The sequence below is a fragment of the Panthera uncia genome, chromosome B1 (genome assembly GCF_023721935.1).
Source record: "Panthera uncia isolate 11264 chromosome B1, Puncia_PCG_1.0, whole genome shotgun sequence".
Taxonomy (NCBI): Eukaryota; Metazoa; Chordata; class Mammalia; order Carnivora; family Felidae; genus Panthera; species Panthera uncia.
This window is the reverse complement of record NC_064811.1, coordinates 159,623,974-159,649,805: the sequence shown is the minus strand read 5'-3', so window position 1 is coordinate 159,649,805 and position 25,832 is coordinate 159,623,974. Positions and strand designations below refer to the sequence as shown.

General features: G+C 37.5%; 1 protein-coding gene across 1 annotated transcript in view; it reads left to right on the top strand.

Moving 5' to 3' along the window:
- ZMAT4 (zinc finger matrin-type 4) overlaps window positions 1-25,832 on the top strand; it is a 248,482-nt gene that overhangs the window by 207,204 nt on the left and 15,446 nt on the right. Inside the window, exon 5 of the mRNA XM_049630076.1 lies at window positions 24,084-24,180. Coding sequence (XP_049486033.1) covers window positions 24,084-24,180 — 97 coding nt within the window. The remainder of the gene's footprint in view (window positions 1-24,083; window positions 24,181-25,832) is intronic.

Genomic DNA, 25,832 nt, shown 5'->3' with positions numbered 1-25,832 from the left:
GTCTACCTCCCCTCCTTGGGAACTTTAAAGACCTGATAAATCACAAGGCTTACTGAAGCACTTCTTGGAAAATACTGCGCTTATGGTTGTGGGTACCCAGACTGCAGGTTTTGGATAACATTGAGAAGTGGCCACCTAAGTGAAAACTACAAGGATACACACTCAACTTTCCCCTGCCCTATAAATTCTGACCGTGTTTCAGCTGGATGTCACTGGTCTTCAGTGCTCCCTGATAGCACATCAGCTGAACAAAGCCTTTTAGTTCTATTTGCATCCCTTAAATGGTTTCCTTCAACAATTGAATATATTTAAGCACTAAGGGGTGCTAAAAATGACAGCCATTTTTAAGCTGAGGGATGTGGGTGAGTTTTATACTGCTGCCAGTCTATGTTATACACTTGAAATTTAAGTGCTCAGGTATAGACTGAATAGTAGATTTCCAAACTCACCTGACCAGAGGGACACATGTGACTTCTTTTCTGTTGTGTTGGAGTACTGTAATTGAGGAGAAGGGTAGAGCACCTTGTGGGTCTCTTTGTGGACAGTTGGAATGGCACCGGAACAGCAGTGGGGACTGTCATGAGGATGTAAGCACTTTTCAGACATCACGGCCAAGGCAAGAATCTGGTCTCTAGACTTGGCATGATGGGAGATGTATCGGTCTAGACTTTGGGAGCCCCATCAGAAGCCTCACTGTGTGGGGCACCATAGCAAGTTCAGATTACAATGAGTGTGACCAGCTGCTCAGTCCTGAGGTGTGGGACTAGAACTTGCTCACTTCCTCCTGCCTGAGGTTGAGAGGGGCTCTATCTAGTGACTACAAGAGGGGAGGTTGGGTGTTACAGGTATGTGTGTGTATTTGCCTGTGGTTAAGGGCAGTTGGGCCACCTGTGAAGGAAGAAATCATATATGTGGGCTGGGATCCAAGCAGGACTCTGCCAACTTCCTATACTTTCTACACAATTCATATTGAGTTGTGTAGGAATGCTTTAGTCAGTCCAGATTTATCTTGGTAGAACTTGGAGATGAAAATTAACATGGCTTAGGCTTAGGTCAGAATAACAGAGAAAATCTGAATTCAGGGGAAACTTTACCTTCCTTATCTGTTGCTTTTGCCCTAGGAGGAATGACAGATACTCTAATTCATGGAAATAAGGCAAAAAAAAAAAAAAAAAAAAGAGAGAGAGAGAGAGAGAGAGCTTTCTCCATCACCTGCATTCCCTCTCCACCCGCCCTCTCCGCAACCATCCAACTAAACAGCTATTTAGTGAGCCGCTCTATGAGCAGAACTCATGGCAGGTGTTGGGGGTGAGCAAAAAGATGACTGTATCGAAATGCCATTGTTGTTTTGAAGCAGCTTTTAGTTTTAATAGGGATATTCAAACATAGGAAAGATTAAATTGTACTACTTCGAATAGTTCAGGACCAAGATAAGTTGCAAACTTTGCATGATTAGTAGAGACAATCACTGTCCAAGGATCCAGAGGATGACCTGGGCACTGTGCACCATGAAGAAGGACAGGAAGAAAGGACTGGCCCCAGAACTGAAGGCTCAGTTGGACTGAATGATAGGGATCCTCTCTCCCTTCCCACATTTCTCCTTTATATAGCATATGCTTAAGCAATCACCATCCTCATACGTCCCTCCTCCAGATGTCTCCAACCCCATCCCCAACCTGCCTCTAGGCACAGTCCTGAGAGAGGAAGCCTTACTTGGACTACCACACAGCCACACACTTATGAGCCCTCACCATACTCCAATTCTTAGATTCAGAGCAAGTGGCTGGTTCTGTAAGAAGGCATATCATTGTGTGTGAGGTGTTAACCTAGTTTTTACTGAAAGAAAGACAATTTTGGCTTTTAGTGGAGAAGACCCTTATACTAGGGGAGGGTTCCTTTGGTGAAGCCCTTCAACTTTATCTTGGAAATTTAGCTCCTCAACTTCCTTAAAGTTGGTGTAGAAAACATTTAAGTCTATATGTGTATGTCTATGTGTGTATGTATGTGTATGTATTTATGTGTGTGTTTGTATATATTTGTGTGTATATTTGACAATTAAAGCCCTCCTGATTAACCTTAATTATAGACCTAAATTGAACACCTACTGTGTGTAGAGCTTTATGTTAGAAATACATAAATAAATCAGAGAGTCCCTGTTCTCCAGGGACTTATAACCAAGTAGGACAAGAAGTCAGAGCATTAGATAATTAAAATGCAATGGAAAAAAGAGGAGGGAAAAAGATGAGAGAAAATTTCTGTTAAGAAGTTTTGATTGATTTGACTTGTCTACTTATTGAATTAACCATTTTCTAGTCCAATTTCCCCACCACATTGTTATCTATTGATTAAAGATCAATTATTTGTATTGTCTGATCAGGAAAAATCCTGTGATATTCCACATACCTGGTAATACTTATACCTAGAAACAATCAGTTGGAGCATCAGAAAAGTATTTTGCAGCTATTGGGATTTTATCTCATGGGATTGCAGGCCTAATATTTTATTTTTCTATACATGTTCACAAAAAATTCCACAATAAATTCATTATACCCTTTAATAACATACATTGTGATTTACTTTGATGTTCAAAATAAGCATATCACATAATGGCATATGAAAAAAAATTAATTGTGTGTTCTTTTTTTTCCCAATCTGTAGTTTAATCTTATATCACAAAATCCAGGGAGTTTTTAAAAATACACATCTCTTTGTCTCTTCAAACACTTCCTTTTGGAAAGGCACATTGGAATCTTGGTGGGAGGAAAACTTATCTTTTTAAGTTTTTATTTATTTTGAGAGATAAAGGGAGAGCAAGTGGGGAAGGGGCAGAGAGAGAGAGGGATAGAGAGAATCCCAAGCAGGTTCCACACTCTCAGAGCAGAGCCTGACGTGGGGCTTGAATCCATGAACTATGAGATCATGACCTGAGCAGAAATCAAGAGTCTTAACCGACTGAGCCACCCAGGTGCCCCACACTGTAGTCATTTTTGACACCCCCTCCCCCATTCACAAACATTGCTTTTAAATAGCCATGAAATTCAAATAATAGTTAAATGAATATTCCCATCCAAGTAACCAAAAAGGAAAGGACCATTCGGATATTTCTCTAAAGATTAATTATTTCTTCAGTGTTCAATTTATCTTTTATCAATATTACCTTTAAATGGTTATTCATTTCATTTGTTCATCCATACATCTATCCATTCAAATATTTATTGAGTGCCTCTTTGTATCAGATGCTCCCCAGAGCTTGGTACACAGATTGTAATGCAGCATTCTAGAAAAAAAAAAAATTAAGCTTATTTATTTCTTTCTTTTGAGAGAGAGGGTATGAGTGGGGGAGGGGCAGAGAGAGAGAGAGAGAGAGAGAGAGAGAGAGAGAGAGAATCCCAAGCAGGCTCCAAGCTGTCAGCATAGAGCCCGACATGCGGTTTGATCTCACAAACTGTGAGATCATGACCTGAGCTGAAATCAAGTCAGACGCCTACCCAACTGAGCCAACCAGGTGCCCCAGAAAGTTGTTTTAAAAAGTAAAATATATAATATGTTAGATTCTGCTAAGTGCTAGAAGAAAGATGAAGGGAAAAAAGAGGGGAGTGAGGTGAGGGGGTTTGCAGTGTCACCAGAACAGTTAACGAAGACCTCCCAGAGAAAGTGACTTTTGAATGACAATCTGAAGTTGCTGAGGACAAGCTATGCACAGATCTGGCAATGAACAGACAGAGGGGTAAGCATGGGGTGAGGGTGGAGGATGGGGAGGCTGAGAGACAAGGGGGGATGTCAGACCAGTATGATGGTGTGAGGCCATTGTGATGACTCTGACTTGTAATCAGAGTGTGATGGGAAGCCATTGGACTGACCTGTTCACTGGGTCATTCTGACTGCTGTGTTGAGAACTAAGTCGGGAGGGAAAGAACAGCAGCAGGGAGATGGATGTAGACTCCAACTGAGATCATTCACATGGGAAACAAGCAGGGCTTAGGCTAGGGTGGTAGCAGTAGAGGTGTCAAGAATGGATTTTGGATTGATTTTATCCAAATATCCCACTTCTGTGTATATACCCAAAAGAACTGAAAGCAAGTACTCAAGCAAAGAAGTGCACACCCATGGTCATGGCAGCATTATCCACAATGGGCAGAAGGGGGAAGCAACTTGTTTCTGTCAATGGGTGAATGGGAAAACAAAATGTGGCAATATGCACAAATGGGATAGTATTCAGCCATAAAAAGAGAAGGAGATTCTGACACATGCTCTGACATAGATGAACCTGAGGACATGACTATAGAGGAAATAAACCAGCCACAAGAGGACAAATACTGTGTGAATCCAGTCATATGAACAGTCATTCACAGAGACAGAAAGTAAAATGGCAGTTGCCAAGGGCTGGGGGTAGAAGGGAAGGGGACATTACCATTCAATGGGTGCAGAGTTTAGTTCTGTGATGTGAGAAGGGTCCCATGGGTGGAGGGCGTCAAGGGCAGTGAAGCAGTGTGGATGTGCTTCATGCCACTGAACTGTACACCTCAAAATGGTCAAGTTGGCAAATTTATGTTACTTGTATTCACCATGATCAAAACAATTTTCATTTTTAAATGTAAGAATAGATTCTGGATGTATTTTGAAAATGGAGCCAACTGAGCTGGATAGGGTGGAAAGAGGATTGGAGGTTGGCTCTAACATTGGAGTCTGGGTAGCCTGGAGAGCAGAGCACTGTGGAGGAATGATTCCAAATGGAAAGCAAAAAGCTTGGTTTTATGAATGCAGACATTTCAGTTAAATCTCTCTTGCCTTTCTTCTTTTAGGGAGAGAAGGTAATATCCTAACTTTATTTTTGGCATTTTATGACTTATGGCCCTCAGATCCTCACACTGCCTCAACCTCCCACTGCAAATATATGCAGTGGATTCTCTATTTACGCTAGTTATTCTATAAATCCCTCTTTATGACTGAGCTGCTACTGAACCACTGTTCTTAGAGGAAATATGTACAGTTGTCTGTATACACATCTCATGTAGATTATAATCTTCTTGGGGTGCCTGGGTGTCTTAGTTGGGCATGTGTCTCTTAATTTCAGCTCAGGCCATGATCTCATGGTCATGAGATTGAGCCTGTTGTCAGACTCCACACTAGGCATACAGCCTGCTTAAGATTCTTTCTCTCCCTTTCTCTCTGCACCGCCCCCCATTCCCTCAAAAAAAAAAAAAAAGATTATAATCTTCTCAACAAACCACTTATACATATAGAGTCTGTTTTCTTTATATTACGGAAAAGAGAATGAGGTTCAGAAGCATTAAGTGACTTTCCTGAGGCCACCCCACTAATAGGTGCCAGAGTTGGGATTCAAATATCATCAACTGGCCCCAATGCTGGAATTTGTTGGACTACACTGGCTAGTCCCTCCCATCTCCATCCTCTGGTCATCTCTGTTTGAAAGCTGAAACAAGAAGGCAGAAACATGCATGTGGGCTGCTCTGTACATATCTGGGAATGATCACAAAACATCATGAGTTTTGATTCAGGAATTACAAATACGTTTTAGCAAGTAGATAATTCTGTAAATATGAATCCATGAACAATATCATATATCATGTCATATTGTATTATATATCATATAAGGATATATGGATAATAGAGGGTAGATGGATGGATGGAGAGATAGATAGATAGATAGATAGATAGATAGATATTTAGATACATCAAAGTCTACTGGGAAGTCAGTTTGAGCAATTGGATAGGAATTGCCACTCTCACCAGAGCCGCTGCCTGCTCAGTGTTTATAAGGACTCGAGAGAATAAATGGCATTGTTAACAGAGACTGCTAATGGAAGAAAAAAACCAAGTCTTCAGATGGATCCTTGAGTGTGCTCCTTAAGAATAAAGAAGATGCAATTAGATGACTTCCAATATACCCTTCTGCATTTTCCTTTTTATCTAATTTATGAACTTAGCTAATTACCTATTCAATAGCCTCAATCACTCAATTTAAGAACAAAGCAGACGAAATATATTGAGATCCACTGTGTCAACAGCTTTCTTAGAAGCAGTTCATGTAATGTCATATCTTCCATGTTTTAAAAAAAAAATTTAATGAAGAATAGAGATAATTTTCAATTCAACTTTATGCCAAGCAAATATATAGGATGATTAGTATATAAGGAAGCATTTGACCTGTCAAAAAAAGATGTGTGTAAATAGCATCTGTAGAGAAGGCAGCTTGCCAGAATAATTTGAATATGCCTCAGAATGCTAAAAAAGAGAATTTATTCTGGAATATTAAATTATTTTGACTCTCCTATTCATAAGTTCAGTCTGCATTTTTGTCCAAAGCAAAGGATCATCATTATTAAAAATAACAATTGTAGTTTACCTTTATTGAGCTGTTTGGTTGTTATTCAACTATATTAACTCTTTGATTTTTCCTAATAACTCAAAAATAGGTAAAATTATTATTTTCAATCTACGGATTAGGGAGTGGAGGTTTAAAAAACAAGTATAGGGGCGCCTGGGTGGCGCAGTCGGTTAAGCGTCCGACTTCAGCCAGGTCACGATCTCGCGGTCCGTGAGTTCGAGCCCGGCGTCAGGCTCTGGGCTGATGGCTCGGAGCCTGGAGCCTGTTTCCGATTCTGTGTCTCCCTCTCTCTCTGCCCCTCCCCCGTTCATGCTCTGTCTCTCTCTGTCCCAAAAATAAATTAAAAAAAAAAAAAATAAAAAAAAAAAAACAAGTATAGATTGAAAGAGGGAAAAATACAGGTTCCTCCCCCTGAATATGATCAAGGGGTACTTGATTCTTCCATATCAGTTGTTTCCCATATTCTCAGTCTCCAATATATTTGAGAATTATTGAGTCCATCTTTTCTAGATTTTTTATAATGTTTTCTTTTCCTAGAATCACATTTCTTCTCTATCTGTAAATTGTACATTTTGCTATTCTGTTACCTTGTAAATCAAACAAGATCAGGCATGTTTCTATAAATAGGTATGGTTGCTGGGATAGGTATTAAATAGGGAAATCTCCTGCCACGTGTCCTAAAGAAAAGTCACTTCTTCAAATTGCAGGGGGGCCATGTGGGTCAGGGTGTCTGCCAGGGGAAGGCAGAACAGGCCGCTATGTGACTGCAGTGATTTGAACACTACTGACTTCATAAAGCTCTCTCCCACCCATCTGGCCAAACCTGAAACTCCACTTTTATTTTATATATTTTTTAATGTTTATTATTTATTTTTCAGAGAGAGACAGAGTGTGTGGGGGAGGGGCAGAGAAAGAGGGAAACACAGAATCCGAAGCAGGCTCTGAGCTGTCAGCGCAGGGCCCGACACAGGGCTTGAACTCACAAACCGTGAGATCATGACCTGAGCAGAAGTCAGACGCTCAACTGACTGAGCCACCCAGGTGCCCCTGAAACTCCACCTTTAAAGTTCGTTTCTTTGAGTGTTGAAGACTTTTTAATTTCAAACATCCATATTAAAAGGCCAGTCCTGGAGGAAAGCAGTCTATAGCCACGATTTAACACAGAGTTTGCCAGGTTGTCTGCTCAAAGTAAGGTAAGGACCTGGCCATAGTAGATAGATGTCTACTACTAGGCAGTCCAGAAGGACTAACAAAAGAACCAGAAGGACACCCAAGGTTATATTCATGTACCTAACAGTTGGTTTGTGTGTGAATGATAGAGAGAGGGAAAGAGCACAGTCTCATTTATAAAGTGATTACAAGGAGATAGTGACAATTAGGATATTTTTGCTGTTTGTATTTCACTTTTGAATCTTTCTTGGGCTAGACTTAAAAATTACCACTAATGCTTCTCCTGCTTCCTGGGACTTTTTGATTGACCAGGTAGCTGGTACAGCTCCATAGCAAAGGTTGCTAAAGATGCATTTGGACTTTCAGCAGATGTCTAAAAGAGGTGACAATTACTGTGTCCTCAGCTGATGCAACTTAAAGGTCAATGCCACAATTCTTTGACAGCTGTGGCCCTAAAAGCACTACTGACAGTTCTTGAAGGAAATCACAGCAGCTTGTGATCCCTAGCCCTTGGGAAGACACGAGAGATGGTCTGAAGAGGTACCACCGCAAGACAGAGAAATGCATCTATGCTTTCCTACACACCTATTGGGTAACAAACAACTATCTGAGCCTTAATTTAACCCATTGTTTAACTTGATGCCACAGCCCACAACTTCATGTTAGGAGTGTAGTCTAGTTTAGGCATAATGGAATCTGTAATCAGCAATTGTGTTGTAGAAAAAAATATTTTTTTTTAAAACACTTTACATAAAAGAAATCCCCTGCTATGTTATTAGTTGTTTATATCCATAGAGATCGATGGCACTGCTGTGGGACTCAAAGGAAAGAGCACGTTTCATGTTCTGTGAATTTCCATTTGTACCACATCAATATCCAGACCAGGATGAAGGCATTTTGGTTGTAAGTGGTTATTTACTATATTTTTAAAAATCACTTGTGTATAATTCAAATAATGGATTGTTTCAGGGTAATTTCATTTCTGTTTTCTTAACATTTAATTCAACTCATAAAAATAAAAGAAAAATAAGTTCAATCCTTTGGATATTACCATAATAGTACTGATAACCTCTAAGGCTAAAATCAAGGTTGTATGGGGCTGATTTGCTCAAAGCATGAAAATGTGTCATCTATTCTCCGCCATGTAGAATATGTCTAAACCTTCTTCCAGTGAAGCAGCTTTTTAAATATTAAGAATAAATTACTCTGTCCCTTCTGAGTCTTCTCAGTAGGGTGACAATTTTCCAGTCCTTTCTTGGGTCAGGCATCCAACATGGCTGAAATGGTCTTTTAATTACTGAGAATAAATTTATTCCATAGCTTTAGGTTTTGTTTGTTTGGAAATAGCTTTTGAAGACGCAAAGCTGTTTGCCTCATGATTCCATTTTCAAGGCTGCGCATATATACTATTTAAGTAGAGAAAGAATTGTTTTAGATAATGTGTGTTCTTTGTTAATTGACTGTTTGGTACCCCGCAGTCTATGCCCATAGGCAGTGGGATGAATTCAGAAGGCTAAGCATTTAAGCATCCTGTACATTGTCAGGACTCTAGGATTGAGGAATACAGGCTCTTCTTTAACTGGGACTACAACAAACCCTGATCTTAGTGGGGTCACCTTGACTTAAACTCACAGGGAAGAGATATTCCATAGTGTAAGTCTAATACTAGACATATAAGCATTCCTCATGTTATCTTTGGGAGGGGTAGCATGACAAAATTCAGTGGTTTTGAAACTCTGCTCTGCAGAGCCCACAATCCCTTACTGGGGGTAGCCTGAGTGCTATGCTTAAAGTGTGATGGGAAACTGAGTGATGTTTGAATCCTCTAACCCCCATTTCAATGAGAGCAGTTATGCCTTGTCTATTTCACATATTAGTCTCAAATTAAGTTTTTTTTGGAAACAGATTTCTTCTACTTTCCTTCCCTCACTCCCATTTTTCTATTAAAAGCCCTAATGTAGTTATTAAGATCATTAGCTTTGAAATCAGAAATAGATTCAGATCTAGCTTTTCCACTTGCTAATTCTGTAGGGTTTTGTTTTGTTTTGTTTTGTTTTTGAGAGAGAGAGAGAGAGAGAGAGCGAGCGAGCAGGTGGGGGAGAGAGCCAGAGGGAGAGAGAGAGAAAAAGAGAATCTGAAGCAAGCTCCACACTCAGTGCAGAGCCTGACATGGGGCTCCATCCCACAACCCTGGGATAATGACCTGAGCCGAAATCAAGAGTTGGACACTCAACTGACTGAGCTACCCAGGTGCCTTGCTACTACTGTGGTTTCGATGTCTTTAAACCATGGTTTTATCACGTGTAAATGGGTTAATAATGTCCATAAGGATTAAATATGATAGTAGTGATTCCTTCATTCTTCTAAAACAGCTTTGTTCTCTCTGCTTCCTCAATACCAGCTCTACCAGTTAGGGTCTGATCAGAGGAATACAACCACCATGACTAATATAGAATAAGGAACTTATTATAAGGATCCGACCTTAGGCAATTATGGGAACTAGTAAGGCAGTCTAGGTATTGCCATTTCTTCTGTACCTAGTGTTGGGCCTGAAGTTATCAGGGCCGATGGTCAGGAAGGAAAAATGGTTGTGAGGCAAGGAAGAGTGAAGACAAACTACTTGGGAGGCAAAATTGGAACTGAAGACTGTGTCTAAGTGTTGGTGCCCCAGCTTCAGGGATATGGGTGAACTTGAACCAGCTTCCCACACTCACAACTGGCCCAGGATTCAGCAGTACCAAAGGTGGAGATCCAGTGAGAACAGGATATGTCATGGACCTGGCTTCTACCCAGTGCATCAGGGTGAGAGAACAGATCATCAATGCTCTGACATCAGGAAGTACTAACTTCTCTTCTCTCTTCCCTTTACCTACACCATCTCCATAGATGATCTAACCATTTCTACAGCTTTAACTACCACTTACATTCAATGACTTTCTGAATTACCAGAATATTCCTTGCCCTGACTTTTCTGTGATTTATGTTAGTGTGCTGGAGCTGGAATGACACAGACATAGAAAGCATGCCACTGGCACTCTACCCCTAACCAACGATAGACATGACTAACAGATGATGGCAGTCTTTCTCTATCACCTGGATGGAGAGCTCATCATCTGGCACTCTGGCAGCCATAGCACTCTACCAACCAATCGGAATTGATAGATGAACTGCATTATATTTGCTATCCCTAGAAGAGTAGGTAGAATTCATTGAGATGGAGCTTAATGGAGATAAACAGTAATATCTGAGTTATCAAATATAAAATTAGAGGAAATGAAGATGTGGCTTAGCAGAAACCTGTGTGGAAAAGACTTAAAATTGATTGATAGTGGGTTCAATGTAAGTGCAGATTTCAGGGGGTCAGCGTTTCTAGATACACTCTATCTCTTTCTCTCTTTCTCTCTTTCTCAAAGCTTTAAATGTATTGTTAGAATTAATGGTGCACAAGGGCTGTGACAGTCCTGCTATGCCTTGTAAATTTTTTTTTTTAATTTTTATTTAATTTTGAGACAGAGAAAGACAGAGCATGAATGGGGGAGGGTCAGAGAGAGGGAGACACAGAGTCCAAAGCAGGCTCCAGGCTCCGAGCTGTCAGCACAGAGCCTGACGTGGGGCTCGAACTCACAGACCATGAGATCATGACCTGAGCCGAAGTCAGATGCTTAACTGACTGAGCCACCCAGGCGCCCCCTGCTATGCCTTGTTTACTCATGAAACCACACTACAGAATTGGCCTTCAGTTTCAGGGTCATATCTTAAGAATGTTATCAACAAACAGGAAATGCCACTCAGAAGGTAATGATAGAGCTGATACAGGAGACTTGAACCTATGTTATAATGAAGAACATTGTCAAAGTGCCAATGACTTTCAGCCTGGTAAATAGAACCTTAGGGGACGTGATAACTTTCCTCAAGAATGTGATGTATTTGGAGAGATGCTAATAAACTTGTGCACAAAGCAGAACTGAGGCCAGTGGTGGAATTCAGCCATATTTAGAAAAGTGCAAGCCTTTAAAAACAATTCTACTTGTAAAAACTTCATGTGTCCTCCATGAGGTTTTGGACCATACCAGTGGTTTCTCCAAAACTTTCACCGTGGGGAGCTTTAAAAAATGTAGATTTCTAGGTTGCACTCTAGATTTACTGAATCTGGGATTCAGTAACCTGGGATTTTTGTTAACAAATTTCAGTTGATTCTCCAGTGGCCAATGTGAGGACCACTGGACTAGATGAGCCCTTAAGAGCCTTTTGTATTTCTGTGATTCCATTCCTAGTCACCTGTCATGGGAGGCAGTATGCATAGTGGTTACGTGTGAATCTTGAACAGAATGCATGGGTTCTAAATCCAGCTGTGTCTGCAGCCAGCTCTTATTTTGTGTAAGTAAGTCTCTGTACCTCAATTTCCTCATCTGTTAAATCAGGATAACAATAGTGTCTGCGCATAGGGTGTTGCAAAGAGTTAATGAGTAAATGGGTAAAGTGAGCACACACAGTGCTTATGTATAGCATATGTAATGTAAGTATTAGCTACTATTTTTTATACTGGAAAATGACAAATCCATTTAGAGGACTGTTTGATTAATGCATGTGTAAGAAGTGGAGGAGAAAGAAATAATTCAAAACCAAGTGTCTTATTGTTTTTACTTTTATATTATTAATAATCTTTCAGAATGGCCCTAGCTTTAGTATAGAACATATGGAAATATTTCTTTGCCTGTTGCAAGGTTATCAAAGCATAAATATGAAAATGAAGTTTACTTTCTAGTAATGTAAAACAGTGGAATGTGGAGGGTATAAATGAGGAGGAACAGAAACTGGCAAAACTCAAGTCTTGCTGAAGTTTTCATGTAGAATCACATCCATTAACTTTTCTTAACAGAGTGAAATATACATATCTTAGGTATACAATCTGATGAATTTTGGTAAATGAATATACCCTTACCTACCATCCCAATCAGGATATAGAACAAGTACTTTGCTCTGGAAAATTTTCTTGTATCCCTTTCCAGTCAACCACCACTCCCCAAAGACAACACCTTTCTGAATTCTGTTATTAGAGAATAGTAGCTTTGCTCTTGTTGAACTTTATATGAGTGAAATCATGCAGTATATACTCCTTCGTGTCTGACTTCTTTACCAAAATGTTATCGTTTTCAGATTCATTAATGTTGCATAAATCAGGTTTTCTTTTTATTTTGTTTTTTTGGTTTCTAGGTATTGTTTCATTGTGTAAATATATCATGATTTGCTTATCAATTCTTGTGTTAATGAACATTTAGATTGTTTTGAGGTTTTGGCTATTAGGGATAAAGCTGCTATAAGCATTCTTGTAAGTTTTTTTTTCTTTTTTTATACTAAGTTTTTGTGTCTCTGAGATAAGTGTGTAGGAGTAGAATGTCTGAGACTTAGGGTAAATACCTGATTAACTTGGAAGAAACTCACAGTTTTCCCAAGTGGTTTTATCATTTTTGCAATCTCCTCCAGAATGTATGAGAATTCCAGTTATTCTACATGGTCATTTACATTTGGTATTGTTGTTTTTTTCATGTTAGCATTTGTAGTGGGCATGAAATAATTTTTAGTTTTTCTTTGGATTTTTATTTCCCTGGTGACAAATGATGTTGAGCACCTTTTCATGGGCTTATTGATCATTTTTATATCATTTTTTATGACTAATCTGATCAAGTATTTTTCCTTTGAAAAATTGGGTTATCTTTTTATTATTGACATGTACGTAGGAATTAATTACATCTTCTGGACAAAACTGTTGTATCAGATATAAATATTACAAATATTTTTTTCTTAGGATGTGGCTTACCTTTTATTTTCTTAATAGTGTCTTTTTATAGACAGAGGTTTTATTTTTTATAAAATCCAATTTATCATTTTTTTTATGTTGAATGTGTTGTGTTCCCTAAGAAATCTGTACTTATGCCAAGTTCATGAAGATATTCTCCTATAGTTTCCTAGAAACTTTATAGTTTTAGCTTTTACATTTAAATTTATAATTAATCTTAATTTTAATGTGTGCTCTGAGGCATAGGTTGATATTCATTTTTTGTTTCAGACATTTATCCAGTTGTTCTAGCACCATTTGTTGAAAAAGCTTTCTTTCCCCCTTTGAATTGCCTTGACACCTTTATTGAAAATCAATGAAAGTGGTCAAAAGGTACAAACTTCCAGTTATAAAATAAATAAGTACTGGGGATGTAATGTACAACATGATGACTGTAGTTAACACTGCCATATGGTATATTTGAAAGTGGCTAAATGGGTAGATCCTAAAAATTCTCACAATAAGGAAAATATTATTTTCTTAAATTTTTTTTTAATCTATATGAGATGAAGGATGTTAACTAAACTTACTGTGGTAATCATTTCACAATATATGTATGTCAGTTCATAATGGGGTATGTCTTAAACTTATGTAGTGCTGTATGTCAATTTTATTTCAATAAAACTGGAAAAAATCAATTGACCCTATGTGTGTATATCCAGTTCTGGAGTCTCTATTGTGTTCCACTCATACACTTTTTCCATGCATATGCTAATGGAACACTGTTATGATTACATCAACTTTTGTAGTAAATCTTAAAATCCATAAGTGAGAGTCCTGAAAACTTTCTTTTTTCAAGTTATTTTGGCCATTTAGTTACTTAAATTTCCACCAAATTTTATTTTTTTACATGGATTTTTTTTTTACTTAAATTCTAGTTAACATACATATAGTGCAATGTTTGTGTCAGGAGTAGGATTCAGTGCTTCATCACTTATATATGATACCCAGTGCCTATCACAAGTGCCCTCCTTAATACCCATCACCCATCTAAACCCATCCCCCACACCTCACTCCATCAACCCTCAGTTTGTTCTTTATCACTAAGAGTCTCTTATGGTTTGTTTCCCTCTCTTCTCTTCCCCTATCCCTTCCCATGTGTTCATCTGTTTTACTTGTTAAATTACACATATGAGTGAAATCATATATTTGTCTTTTTCTGATTGACTTATTTTGCATAGCATAATTCACTCTAGCTCCATTCATATCATTGCAAATGGGAAGATTTCATTCTTTTTGATGGCTGAGTAATATCCCATTGTATATGTAAATACTGCATCTTCTTTATCCATTAATTAGTTGATGGACACTTGGGCTCTTTCTATAGTTTGGCTATTGTTGATAATGCTGCTATAATCATCAGGGAGCATGTACCCCTTCGAATCTATATTTTTGTATCCTTTGTGTAAATACCTGGTAGTACAATTGCTGGGTCATAGGGTAGTACTATTTTTAACTTTTTAAAGAACCTCCATGGTTTTCTCCAGAATGACTGCACCAGTTTGCATTCCTACCAGTAGTGCAAGAGGGTTCCCTTTTCTCTGCATCCTTGCCAACACCTGTTGTTTCTTGTGTTGTTCATTTTAGCCACTCTGACAGATGTGAGGTGGTATCTCATCATGGTTTTGATTTGTATTTCCCTGATGATGAGTGATGTTGAGCATCTTTTCATGTCTTTTAGCCATCTGGATGTCTTCTTTGGAAAAGTGTCTGTTCATGTCTTTTGCCCATTTCTTTACTGGATTATTTGTGTTCTTTTTTGGGTGTTGAGTTTGATAAGTTATTTATAGATTTTGGATACTAAAATTTTTTTGTTTGTTGTTTTGTTTGTTGTTTTCTTCCCTGTGCAGAAGCTTTTTATCTTGATGAAATCCCACTAGTTCATTTTTGCTTTTGTTTCCCTTGCCTCCAGAGACTGTCTAGTAAGAAGTGGCTATGGCTGAAGTCAAAGGGGTTGCTGCCTGCATTCTCCTCTAGGATTTTGATGGTTTCCTTCTCACACTTAGGTCTTTTGTCCATTTTGAATTTACTTTTGTGTATGGTGTAAGACAGTGGTCCGGTTTCATTCTGCATGTTGCTGTCCAGTTTTCTCAACAACATCTATTGAAGAAGACTGTCTTTTTCCATTGGATAATATAGCTTGAAATCTGGAATCTTGATGCCTCCAATTTTGCTTTTCTTTTTCAAGATTGCTTTGGCTATTTGGAGTCTTTTGTGGTTCCATACAAATTTTAGGATTGTTTGTTCTAACTGTGAAAAATGCTGGTGGTATTATGATAGGGATTGTGCTATATATCCACACAGATTTTAGAAACCACTTGTCTATTTCTGTAAAGAGCCTGTTGAAATTCTGATCAAGTTTGCATTGAATCTATGGGAGAACTGATATCTTAACAGTAATGATTCTTTTAGTTCATGAATATGGTGTATTCTGTCCCTATTTAGGTAGTTCTTAATTTCTCTCAATAATGTTTTGTAGTTCTCAGTCTTGTACAGCCTTTGTTAAATATCTTCCTAAGTGTTTTAAAATATGTTTGATACTGGAACGCTTGGGTGGCTCAGTTGGTTAAGCGTCTGACTTTGACTCAGGTCATGATCTCACAGGTTGTGAGTTTGAGCCCTACGTCAGGCTCTGTGCTGACAGTTCAGAGCCTGGAGCCTGCCTCAGATTCTTTGTCTCCCTCTCTCTCTGCCCCTCCCCCGCTTACACTCTGTCTCTGTCTCCCTCTCAAAAACAAACTTTAAAACAATTTTTTAAAAATATTTTTGATACTATTATAATGGTACTTTTAATTTTTATTTTCAACTGGCTTTGTGTATTGTGACCTTTCTAAAGTCACTTATTCTAGAGTTATTTTGTCAGTTCCTTAAGATCTTCTATATAAACAATCATATCTTCTATGAATAAGGACAATTCTACTTCATTTCCAATCTGTAAGCCTTTCATTTTCCTTTTTTTTTTTTTTTTTTTTTTACCACACTGCCTAGAATCTCTCTGGTGCAAGGTTATATACAATGACAAGAGCAACATTCTTGTTTTTTTTTTTCTGATTTTAGGAAACTGTTCAATAGTTCACCATTTAATATAATTAGCTATAAGTTTTTGATAGATGCTCTTTATTAAATTAAGAAAGTTATTTTCTACTGTGCCAAGAATTTTGATCACTGATGGATATTAAAATTGTTAAGTGCTTATTTCTGTATCTATTAAGACTATATTATTTTCTCATTTTATTTGTGAATATACTGAATTATATCGTTTGATTTTTAAATGTTAAACTACTCTTATTTCTGGAATAAACAAACTTGGTTATGATGGAACTGATATATGAATATATGCACACATATATACACACACTTCTATATCTGTAATGTGTTTCTGATTTGCTAATTTTTAACAGATTTTTGGGTCATATTCATGACAAATATTGGTTTGCCATTTTATTGTCTTTTAGAGTATGCAAACTTTTTTATTAGTGTTATGTTGGTTCAAACCAAGTATGGAAGTATTTCCTCCTCCCTGTTAACTAAAATAGTTTGTGTAAGTTGATGTTATGCAATCATTTAATGTTTGATAGAATTATCCAAGGAACTTTCTGGGTCTAAAGCTTTCTTTGTAGGAAAATTTTGGACAAGAAATTCAATCTCATTAATAGATAAATGGCTATCTTGATATTCTATTTCACCGTGTGTTAGTTTTGGTAAGTTGAATTTTTAAAGACATTTGTCTATTTCATATGCTTTGTCAGATTTTTTGGCATAAAATTGTTCATGATATTCTTTTATTATCCTTATAAAATGCCTATAGGATCTGTATTAATAACAATTATTTTATTTTTATAATTTAAGTTTCTTGTTTTAATGACCTCCATCAGATTTGTTACAAGCTAATTTGTGCATTAATCCTTTCTAAAAAGCAGATTTGGGGTTTCTTATTTTTTTTTTATAATTTGTTTCTATTTTCTTGATTTCTTCTCTATATTATTTCTTTTTTTTCTACTTGGTTTTGGTTTAATTTTCTTGTATTTTTCTGGTTTCATAGGATTTCAACTTTGACCATTGATTTTGGGCCTCTCTTCCTTTCTGATATAAAGCTATACGTCTCCCTCTAAAAACTGATTGACTGATTCATATGCAGTATTATCGTTATCATTCAATTCAAAATATTTCCTAATTTCCATTTGGATTTATTCTTTGGTCACAGGTTATTTATAAGTATTTTAGTTATTTTTTATAAATATTACTATTATTTATTTGTTTCAATTATAATAAAAAAAAACACTCTACAAAATATAATTATTTGAAATTTAGTACAATTTTTTAAAGGCTCAGCATATTCCCTACCTTAGTTTACTTTCTATATACACTTGAAAAAATTGTGTATTCTGCGATTGTTGAGTGTAGTGTTCTATACATACCAATTAGTACAAAATCACTGATAGTTTTATTTAGATCTTTTAATTAACTTTACTGATTTCTTTGTTTTATTGCTTTATCAACTACTGAGAAAGGAGTGTTAAAATCTCCTATTATTATAGACTTGTCTATTTCTTCCTGTAGTTCTACCAGTTCTTGTCTCACGTATCCATAAGTTTTATCATTATCTCAACTGCATGTAGAATTGTTGGATTTCTCCCTTTGTCGTTATAAAACATCCTTTTTATATCTAGTAATATTTCTTGTCTTGAAATCTATTTTGCCTAATATTAACATGTGCACCTCCACTTCCTATGCTTATTGCTTGCATGGTATGTCTTTTTCTATCTCTTTACTTTCAACATATAAGTATTTGAAGTATACCTCTAGAAGATAGTATATATTTAGATCTTGGTTTTTATCTACACTGACAATTTCTGCCTTTTAAATGTTTGGTCCATTTACATATAATATAATTATTGATATAATTGAATTTCACTATACCATTTGCTATTTTCAATTTTTTTCCATCTGTTTTCTATTTTCCTACACCTTTCCTGCCTTCTGAGTTAATCAAATTTTTTTTTATTTTCCTATTTAATTTTTTCTATAGGGTCTTTAGCTTTATATCTTTTTATTTGTTTCCAGGGGATTATAATATGCATCTTTAAATGACCACTGTCTATTTAGAACTAATATTTACCATTTTGTGTAAAATATATCTTTTAACAGTAATATTCTGCCCCTATACATTCTTGTGCTACTGGTTTCATATATTATACACATATATGCATTATAAACACCACAATTCGCAATACAACATTATGTTTTTTTTTAATTGTTTTCTGTCTTCAAATAAATTTAGATGAATAAACACCACAATTCACAATACAACATGATGGTTCCATTCCTAGTCCTCTCTTCTTGCTATTCATTCTCCTCCTTGATTAAAGATTTAATCAGTTTTTCACATCACAGCCTAAATCTCATCTCTCTGGTTTCATTTCACACTTCTCAGAGAACTCTGTTGACCATTCTGTCCAAAATCACTCTTCTTCCCTGTTTCCCTCTCATTATCCTGTTTACATCCTGTGTGACACCTTCACAATCTTTAATTGTGTTTTATTCACTTACTTGTTTCTTGTCTTTTAACCTGACTAGCTCCATCAAAAAATTATTTTGTCTCTTTTATTCTCTCCTACAATCTTGGTATTCAGCAAAATTGCTTGGCATTGTAATAAAGGTGCAATGATGTTTCTCTAATATAAAATGGATACAACTGAAGTTGCAGGGCATCTAAAGTCTGGCTTTGCTAGACTTGAAAAGACACATTGAGTATTCCCATAACTGCTAAACACTCCAGGACCATCTGTTTTACACACTGTGCTAGGAATATAAATACAAAAGTGATGCATCTTCAAGAAGCTTTTCCAGACCCTCTGAGTTAGAAACCATCTCCTCCTCTATTCCCATCCATTCCACTCATCCTGACTGTGGTACTTTTTATGATTTACCTTGCACGATTGCTATTTGTATACATATCTTCTCTCTCCAACTGGACTGTCAGGTCCTTGCAGCAGTGACTATAGTTTCCAATACATATTGGCAATCCTATGGAAATAACTTTCAGGTAGGCAAAGGTTTCAGGATACTCTTAATATGGTATTGTAGTGAAAATGAATTGAATAAGAAAGTTAACATTTTTGTTTAATAAAATTCTCTAGTTTTCTGAGGAAAAAGAAGCTGTATAATTCCAAACTAATTAGGATTTCAACTGAGCATTAATAAAGCCCTAAGTTCCCACCAAGGACACTGTGTAATGTGTGGGGGAGGACTCCTCTGCCCCTTCTCTGCCTTTGTTCTTGTTTATACCCAGTGCCTGTCTAGTTTATGCTTCCTGTAGTTTTACATCATAATAAAGTACCAGCTATTTCCTGCCCACGCCTCTGTTGGAAGACAGAGCATGAGAATTGTAATGGAAAGCACAGATCAGAATATTTTTCGGATTTGTTGGTGATCTTTAAAATGCCCATTTTAAACATAAATATTTATGCCTGTTGCCAAGCTGAACCTCAATTTGTTATGAGGAGAACTTTGATTAGTCTGTAGTCTGAAGAGGACCCATGTAAATAGTAGTTACCATTTATTATGACAGCATTGGTGGAAAACTCAGGAGAGAGGAGAGCCTGATGCTGGTTTTCATATTCTGATTCCATACATAAAAGAAAGAATGGATCAGCCCTGGGTAAGCATTCAACCAGCTCACATGCTGGTTGTCATAACTTATAGTCTCTGGGTTGAGGGACTGTGGTCATCTTTCTGAGTCATGCACACCTATGAAATGGAAAGGTGATGTAAGTACAGCTCTTCTTTATGGAAGCTTTATTATTATTATTATTATTATTATTATTATTATTATTTTAAGACCCAGTATTGTTCTAACAAATTTAAGTGACCAAGGGGAGTATGAGTATAATGAGCCAGTACTTTTTAAAGTGTGTGTGTGTGTGTGTGTGTGTGTGTGTGTGTGTGTGGTGGGGGTTGGGTTACAGCTCTGACTTCTTATAGATTCCCAGGCCCAATCCAAAGATTATAGAGTCAGAATCTCTGGAATCTGTGCCTGGGAATCTGCTTTTGAGCACAATAGCTGGAGGATGAATACAGACTCAGAAGTTTGGGAGTCATTGCTTGAGGTAATAGAGTCCGCAGTTGTCTATTGCCTCTGAACTGTCAGCCTGTGCCTGGAGAGTTTTAGTCCCTTAGAGTGCTTCCCAGGAAGATCCTAGAGATCTGTGGTTATACTGTTTTTTTTTCCCATAACTGAATTGACTCTTACCTGAATCACAATTAGATAAATCAGTGTCCAGTTATGTAATTAAACTGAAACAAAAACAATTTAGTCCTTACGTTGGCCAGTCTGGCTTATCATATGACATGACAGATAGGTTTCCCAGAAACATGCATGGGGACCCTAAGAATTTGAAAGTCTCCAGGAATTTCTGCTGTTTTTCACGTTACTAATGATATTGCAATATTCTGTCAGCAGGATTCAAGGGATGTTATCAGAGACCAACCTTATTCTTGCCCTCTGCTGCCTTTTCAAACTGTCTCTGTGGGATTAATGCTTCCCTACTCCTTGGATAAAAAGTAGAGTAAGCTTCATGAATTTTTTACACACTTTTAAGCTGGAAAGAGTTATTTACTCTCATTCCTAGATACATAAAAATTCTATGCCATTAATTGATATATCCAGGATAGAAAAATAATTAAAATTTTTTTAATATTGATTTATTTATTTGTGTGATAGAGAAACAGAATGTGAGTGGCAGGGGCAGAGAGACAGGGAGACACAGAATCTGAAGCAGGCTCCAGGCTCTGAGATGTCAGCACAGATCCCAATGCAGGGCTTGAACTCGTGAACCATGAGATCATGACCTGAGCTGAAGTCAGATGCTCAACCAACTGGGCCACCCAGCTACCCCTAGAAAAATAATTTTTAAATATCTCCAAATGTTCAGGTACCTGGGTGGCTCAGTCAGTTAAGTATCTGGCTCTTGGTTTCAGCTCAGGTCATGATCTCATGGTTCATGAGTTTGGGCCCTACATTGATTGGGCTCCATGCTGATAGTGCAGAGCCTGCTTTGGATTCTCTGTGTCTCTCATTCTCTGCCCCTCTGTTACTCGTGTTCACTCTCACTCTCAGAATAAATAAACTTTAAAATAAATAAATAAATAAATATCTCCAAACTTTATTAAAAGTTACTTTTCCCCCCCTCTCTCAGCTCAGATTTTGCTTGGACTGCCTATTTGCTGTGAAAAAAAGACAGTTCAGTAGGGTCCTTTCTTTTTCTCTGCTCAGGGCCTTTGCTTGTCTTCTAGGGCTTTTGCTTTTATCCCTTTAGCTCAGAAGGCTGCCTCAGGTTCCTCCAGAGCTGAGGGATGCAGGGTGTCAGGTTAGAAGGGGAAAGGGATTGAGGTGCCTGGGTGACTCAGTTGATTAAGTGTCCAGCTTCTGCTCAGGTCATGATCTCACCGTTTGTGGGTTAGAGCCCTGCGTTGGGCTCTGAGCTGACAGCTCAGAGCCTGGAACCCGCCTCAGATTCGGTGTCTCCCTCTCTGCCCTTCCCCCGTTCATGCTCTGTCTTCCCCTGTCTTTCAAAAACTGAATAAAAGTTAAAAAAAAATTAAAGAAGGGGAAAGGGATAAGAGTTGATAGATATGCATACAAAGCTGGTATAGATCCTGCCAGATCTGGCGGGGGCTGCAAACAGCCTCTTCATTTCATGGAGCAATTTCTTGGCTTTCTCAGGAACTCAGCATTACTCGATATGGGCTAAGTATCTCCTCTGGGGACACTTTAAGCTCCAGGTTAGCCAGCTGAACACTCTTAACCTCTTTCTGATGAGGTCTTATTGTCCCCAACTCCAATATCCAAGACATCACCAAACTAGCCCCACTAATACCCAGTACACACATGGTCTGTGGGAAACTGACACATACCTTTTACTCTGACAAGCTGTGAGAATACAGGCCATGCCCAATCTTGCCACCTTTCTTGCTTTGCTATCAAGGTGGCTGGCTAACCAGCCACAGACTCTAGCATTTTGGATCTTGCAGGTGGTATAGAGTCTAGTACATGGCTTCTTGAGTGCAAGGAGGCACTTCTAAAGTTCTCTAGGGAGTTAGTTCCATTGAATTCTTTTCCCATAGGTTTGAGGTGAGAGAGAAGGACACCCCCAATTCACATGGACGAGGGTAAGTAAAACTTACAGTTCAATATGTCTCCTTTAGGAAATCCTCCACCTATCTCTTTCTTTCTTCTCCACCTCTTTTTTAGACTGGTGGTGGGTGGTCAGCTGGGGATTAGAAACTGGTTCTTGACTCTTTTCTTTGGATGTTTTGAAATGGGGTTCTCATACTTCACTTTAGTAATATGGGTGTAGGGCTTCAACTTAGGGCTTCATCTGGGACATTGGCAAAAAAAGTGTTCCATTTTAACATCTCTTTGAAATCATAATAGTAGTTAATTTATATTGATCACTTCTTATGTACCAGACACTCTTTCATACATGTTTTATCTCACTCTTTCCCAAAATACTTTAAGGAAACAGAAATCCAGAGAAGTCAAATAATTCATGTAAACTCACCAGATTGCAGGTTACAAAATTCTGCTGACATTGTGCATTATTTTCCTTATAGAAAAATGGGAATGATTTTGTCTCTTAGAAAGAAAATGGTATGCATTCATCAGAAAAAAAAAAAGCTGCTACAGCTGTTTATAATTCTGGCTCTTTTGATAGTAAGACGTAGAATTTTGGAGAAAATTAGTAACTGTCACTTGGTAAACATTTTAATATATTTTATTCACCTAATTCTTAGAACATCCTTGTGATATGAATGGCTTTATCTCCATGTTGAGGCCAGGAAGAAATTATGTGATTTCCTCTAGATCATACAACCAGGAATAATTGGAGCCAGGATTTAAATCCAAAATTTTAGATCCTGCCTTCAAGTTTGCTTTTCTCTCTACTCTGATGGGACATTATAGCAGAAGGAATATCTTTAATGTGGGTCTCTGAACTGTGGCAAATGTTTAAAGTTTTTTGGTTAAAGCTACTTTCTAACATGTTTGACTCTAGATAAATCAATATTATAAAGAAGTCAAAGTTTTTGCTAACATCCTTGAAAGCAAAGAGCATCTTATTCATCTTAGAATCCCTAGAGCCCAGTTCAAAGTTGATACTTTATTAATGAATGGATTGAATGAATTAAACTAATAAGCAAATTAATGAATAACTTTCTTTTAAACTCTTGAGTGGAATGTAAACTTTTATGTGAATTAGATTATCAGCATTCTCTTGGGTATTTACATTTTATAAGATGACCCTGGAAGAACTCAAATGAATGAGGTCTAAAGCTAAATTTCTGATTCTACCATTGGAATAGGGTTGAAAGAGTAAGTGAGACAGAGTTTTTCTCTGGAGTCTCAAATTTCATTGCAGAGAGAACAGGTTACCCTGTCTCCATGCCTTAAGGAAAAAATAGAATGCATCCTTTGTGTCAAAATATGTCCAGAAACCTTGTATCTCAAGGAAGCATGTTCTAATACTTTTAGTTATCCAGAAATAGAGCAGCCTGCTTCTAACTTCTGCTAAGGGACGTGTTGGCTGGGCTCTGGAAGGAGAATTGAAATGTTGGTGTGGTAGACCAGATGGCCTCTAATACTCTGTCCTGAACTTTTAAAGATTCTGGGATGCATTCAGTTAGCTGATGGCAAGGACACAGCTAATCAAGTCTGTCTGTTGTCCACAGGTCTGAGGCGCAATTACAGATGTACCATCTGCAGTGTCTCTCTAAACTCCATAGAACAGTATCATGCCCATCTGAAAGGATCTAAACACCAGACCAAGTAGGTACTTTCATGCTCTCACTCTTCGGGCCTTTTGTGTATAATTTATAGCATGGTGAAAAAAGGCTAACATTTTACTTATTTCAAAATAAGTCAATAGAAACAGGATCTCTTTATCTTCAAATTTCCCTTGATATTTATGTTGAAGCCTCCAGGGTCTACCTAGCACAACTTAAAGAATGGTTTCTTCTTTTTTGGCACAAGTAATGACAGGCTTTTTTGTTTGCTTATTTTCATTCTTTAATTTTTTTTAAGAGCAGCTCAGCATATTTTCACAAACTTCAGGAAACTTTTAGAGATATACTAAGTGTTTCTAAATAAACAATTTTATCTGTGTTTGGAGGATGTGGCAGACTTCGGTGTTGTGAAGTCAAATTCTATGATTTTCTTCTACCACTTAACATTTCTAGATGAATATTGTTGATTAGTATAGAAACCCAACAAATCCCCTGCTATATTAAGTTATTCCCATGCATAGCTATTTTCCAATTAAATGGAAGCTCATTTCATTTTTCTCCCAAATTTCAGATAGCCAGAAAAGGCTATTGGGCATAATTTCACCTACATATTTCCCAGTATAAATATACTGTGCATCTTTTAAAAAACAGTGACATTAGCTTTGTAGGCATTTTTAAAGTAGCTGCCAGGACTGCTAATAAAATCTAATAAAATAGGGGAAAAAAGCAAAGAATATCTCAAAAATATGCAATTTTCCTGAGTGTAATTGTTTTAATTTCACTCCTATTCATTAGTAGAATTGTTTAACAAATTTAACTATATCAAGGCCTTGTGATTAATGAATGATTCATTCAACAAACATTTATTGAGCACCCACTATGTGTCAGATTTCAAAGTGTGCCCCGGGGAAGAAAAGACGAATCAAATTAGGCCTTCCTCTTGTGGAGCTCCCTGCCAGGCAGAGGAAACAGCCATGTGAACACAGGGATTATTCTCTAATACCAGGATGTGTACACCCAGAGCTTTGGGTACCCAAGAGGGAACAACCAGGCCAAGTTTGACAGGGACATTGGCGAAGAGCCTGGGCACATAAATGAGGTTGTGGTCTGATTTTACTCACCATCATAATAACCTCACTGCCCAGCACAGCACTTGACACATATGAAGGGCTTCATAAACATTTTGATCGAATGGATGTGTGATTTTAAAAGATGAGTGACAACTTTCCAGGCAGGGGCATGAGGAAAGTGCATTACAGTCAAGGACTTTATTATTATTATTATTATTGTTTGCAAAGGTATCATAAAGATGTAGGTCACAGGGGTCTGGTGTTGGTAAGGAAATTTAAGCCTGGAGTTAGGACTCTCAGTATTCCCTCAATTGGCGCTGTCTCCTGAGTCAAATCCCCTTTCATGACTTGCTTTACTCTGATCTACCCCAGAGGGTTTTGTTGAGGTAATTCTTCAAAAAGACTGTCTCTGATTCGTGATGGAGTACCTAGGACACTTGTATTGATTACTGGACACCTCCCCCCCTTCCCCTAACAGTTTACTCAGTGTGTCTCTAACTAGTATTTTGTGACAGGCACTGAATGCAGTCTTACCAACATGACATCTGATGGACACAAAGACACATTACAAGCAGCTGCAACAATAAATGATCATCTTTTAGAGGCATGCATTTATTGCTCTTAA